At 49.7% G+C, this 4,228-nt stretch overlaps 1 protein-coding gene across 1 annotated transcript; it reads right to left on the bottom strand.

The window, feature by feature from the left end:
• Positions 1–824: 824 nt before the first annotated feature.
• On the bottom strand, positions 825–3,464 carry DQ04_12451000 (hypothetical protein; the record flags this gene model as incomplete). Its single annotated transcript, XM_009316746.1, has 1 exon — positions 825–3,464. The coding sequence occupies one exon, from the start codon at positions 3,462–3,464 to the stop codon at positions 825–827; it is 2,640 nt and encodes an 879-aa protein (XP_009315021.1).
• Between the last annotated feature and the right edge of the window lie 764 nt (positions 3,465–4,228).

Here is a 4,228-nt window from a genome sequence, read left to right as displayed (position 1 = left end):
AGATATAGATATATATATATATAGACGTGCCTGTTGGTCCTTTTCTATTGGCCTGTGTCAGTCTCTCGCACTCCACCACTCAGCTTACGCTTTTTTTTTAGCACGTGACGATACACGCTGTGGATAGCTGCCGGTGCTCAATTCACTAGCTTATCTTTAACGCCAGGGAAGGGGGAAAAAGAGACAGAACGAAAGAAAAAAAAGGGCGTAACAAGTAACGGGGAAGAATCAACCCACAGTGGTTCACAGGACTAAACGTCTTCACGACCCCGTCCCGCTCACTGCTGCTGGCTAAGGGTTGGTACTACCGAGCTCAGGACGCACAGCACTGCCAGAGAGAAGAGGAGATGGCGCCTATAGTAGAACAATACACACACCGCATGACCGGCCAAACACAAACAGTCAGAACCACTTCCATAAACCTACGGGAACCAAAAAAAGAGTAGTGCACCACATACACACGACCGCATGCATTAGGAAAGGGGAAAAGGCAGGGTGGCGAGTCAACACTGCACAGACGCTCTCATCACCTATCTTCTACAATCTCCGCTCACCAAAACGGAGGCATCACGATAAATCCACCCCGATAGGGGTATTTGTGTGCCCTAATACAAAAGAGGTCTTTAGACGGCTCTTTTTTTCTCTCTCTCTCTCTCTCTTTCTCTCTTTCTCGCTCAGTCTTTTTTTTCTCCTCACATTCACCTCCTTTTAAGAAGCAGATGCAAAGCTCTCACAAACATCACCCCCACAGTTTGCCCCTTTCTTGGCATTACTACACCTGTTCAGCACCTACGTCCCAAATTCGCCAAATTTACCAACACCCCCTACATATTGTTAAGGAGCACCCAGATTGGATAAAGGAGAAGGGACAGCAACCCTTCTTTCCGCGCCTCCATTGTAGCCAATATAAGAAGAAATATGAGTCGCTCCTCATGAAGATGAAGAGAAGTTTCTAGGATTTCTTTTTTGGGCTGCTGGCGCCGCCCAGACGCATCGCCAGGAATAGTCAAAGTGAACGGGGCCCGGTTAGAAATGAGTGAATCGATGAGCTGCTGCTCCTGCTCCTTCGCACCCTGATCAACTTGATGTTGCTTTTCCACCGCATCCACTGTGGGTTGTGTCGGCAAGGAAACATCATTGGAAGCAGTTGCAGAGTCCCCACTTGATTGCGCCCACAAACGTACTTGAGAGGCCGACATTGTTTCCGGGCGCATGGTACAGCTTTGCGCTATTAACTTGGCTGGACGGCGAAGCACCTGGTTTATACTATTGTATTTATAACCGTCTGTCATGCAGCCAATGATATTCTGCACATACAGTTTCAAGGAATGAAAGGCGTAGGCAGGTTTATACTCAGGGGTTGTGAGACCAACGCAGTCCAACTGATTTAACTGTCGCACAACAGCAGAGAAGGCGTCGAGTTCCGTGCTGATGAGTGCTGCAGCTCCCGGATAGTACTGCTCCATAAGGGTGCCACCGTGCTCGTGCCAGTTGAATGTTCCACTCCACAGCGCAGAGACGTTACCTGAGGAGCCTTTAATGCGGTTTTCACTAACAATATTGTCGACGCCGGTGTATCTCGTAAAGTCAATACCGCTTTGGTGGGAGTGCTCCTGGCCGAGAGTCGGGCATGATGAGAGAGAATTCATGAGCGGGGTGGGTATTGCAACCAACGCCCATGCATCATTCGGAACGAAGAGTCCCATTACAAAGCTACACAAGGAGAGTGTTTCCGCCACGATGGTCGAAACCTGGATGAGACCGGGGACACTCCACCCAGCGTTCATGGCTTCACGAATATCATACTCCGTCATTTGCCAGGGAACATGAGTGGAAATGCCAATAAAGCGCTGAAGTGCCTTTAGCTTTGGTGGTGGTCCTTGCAGTAACCACGTCTCTGCTTCGATGTCACTGGACTGCTGCTTCTTGGCGAAACGCATCAGAAGGGCTCCAAAGCGACAGACCAAGTATTCACATTTCTGACGACTGGCTGTCATAAGGGCGACCATAAGCCGTTCACATATAGGCAACGGACCCTCTTCAAAGAAAACGTACTGATACGCAATATGGTGTGCACGCAGGAGGTCGGGGCAAATGGAAAGGATGTGATAATACTGAGGCACCTCTCCCACCTCGGTGAATACGTGATACAGCACCTCACGGCGGCTGGCGCACACCGACTGTGGGAGAACAAGACTACAACGGCAGAGGGCGTCCCACAATATCTGTGACGGTGTATCGTCACTCGCCCCTTCGTCTGCACTTGATTGCTCCTTGTCCAAGACGTCGCCGCTCCTCATACGATTTCTCAACAAGCCCATACCTCTCCGGCGGCAGAGAGACGGAGTCGGTAGGGAGGACATGGGAGACACATACGCACTTCCTGTCCCCTGCAACGCTTCAAGCTCCTCTGGTAATTCACGAGAGAGGAAGCGTGCGAGGCTCGGCAACGCTGCTGCAGGGGAAGGGCACACAAACCACTTCATCTCCGTGGTACCTTCCTCACTATGAGACAAGAGTACATCGGCCAAACTAGATGTAACGGGTGTGCCTTCAACGGCGTAAAGAAAGCTATCTGTCATCTTCGGCTTTCGCCCTGTACCATCTGTCGAAGCCGCAGATGTTGCAGCATCTGCTAAATCTATCGGAGCGAGGCACTTCAAGACCCCGCAACATGCTTCGATGGGGCGCGGGAATCTCTCCAATGCCTCCGCGATGACAAACTGAAAAGCCATCATCAGTGCTTCACACGGACACGAAAATGCTGTTCCTATAACAAACTGTAGCTTCATCTTGGCCTCTTGAAGACTACCTACAGTACCTCGGTTTCTCGGAAGAATAATGCGATGTTGAGGATCACCACTGAACACGCTTGTGCCCTCTTCACTGCTGTACATAGGAGCAGTATGCCACTGCGTGCCATCCATGTTTGTTGGAGAGCACAAACCTTCGCAAGGCTGCGTATTCTCAGCAACTCTGTTCCCATCAACACCACTAGAAGAGGAATATTGAACACCACCATCAGCTTCGCCGCTCGATAATGCCCGTTTAGGACTTCCTCGTGAAGAAGAATCCTGAAGAAGCACGCAAGCGTCATGTAGACACTGGCGAGCACGCTCCACTACATCGTAAATGTCAGTCTCCACTTCTGCGTCTACTGTTGGGGACTGCATCAACTTTACGAGGACGTCAGGGCGCCGCATAGGCCGTTCCAGAGCGACGCTTTGCAAGCCTTCCTCAGCGTTCTCGCATGATCTTATACGCACCCCAAACAACACAGCTGGAGCAGCACGTAAGCACGTCGCCTCCGAAGAGGCGTTCTGCTGCGCTTCACGCTCCAGCGCGTACGTGCGGCTCATGATATGTGAGGCGCGCCACGCGAGGAGTGCAAATGACGCGAGCGACGGGTGAGTATTGGCCGATGCGTCAACCCACTCACCAGAGGATGCAGCAGCAAACGCCATCCAGCCGCAGCGAGGTAGAACACGTGCGTGAAAAGGCAGAAAAAAAAATTCCCTATACAACTACACATACCACGGCCGTGATTATTGGCAATCACCGTGAAAGAAGAAATCCCGAAGCAAATGAGAAAAGCATTGCGGAGGGAACCAACCAGCGTGAAGCGAACCATGAAGGAGGACCCACCACACACACACAAACACACAAAAAAAAAGAAAAGGAAAAAAAAAAAGAAAATAATAATAATACGCAACTGCGGCAAACCCCGGATTTACAGCACTGGGAGTCGCACTGCGCAAGACTATGACTTTTGTCCCCCTTTAGGGTCCCGCCTGGAGAGGAGAAGACAAATACCACATTCGTCACCGAGGCGAGGGGCAGCTGGCAGAAGGGGAGGGAAGGAGGGAGGGGGCACAACGAAAGAATGACCCGTGCGCAGGAATAGGAACTAATTAAAGATGAGTGAACAGATAAATATAGGCGCACGAAGACACCGAAGCAAACACCTTTATTGTCAAAGGAAGTTATAATTTTTTTCGATTTTTTTTTCTCTGATTGTCCATTTTTCACATTTGCAAGGCGTTTTGGCGTTTGGTGGCTACTCACTTTTTTTTTCTTCCTTTGTTGTAATTTCTTTTTTTTTGTTGTTCTCCGCCAGGGAGTGAAGGTATCATTTTGGGGAAGTTGGCGCCCCCCTGTTTCCTTTTGTTTTTCGATAGATATATAGATACAAAGATACAAAAAAAACACATATATATATATATATATA

This window comes from Trypanosoma grayi (assembly GCF_000691245.1).
Source record: "Trypanosoma grayi strain ANR4 Tgr_1245_V1, whole genome shotgun sequence".
In the NCBI taxonomy this organism is placed as follows: Eukaryota; Euglenozoa; class Kinetoplastea; order Trypanosomatida; family Trypanosomatidae; genus Trypanosoma; species Trypanosoma grayi.
Note: the sequence above shows the minus strand (reverse complement) of the source record. Positions and strands in the feature narration are given on the sequence as shown.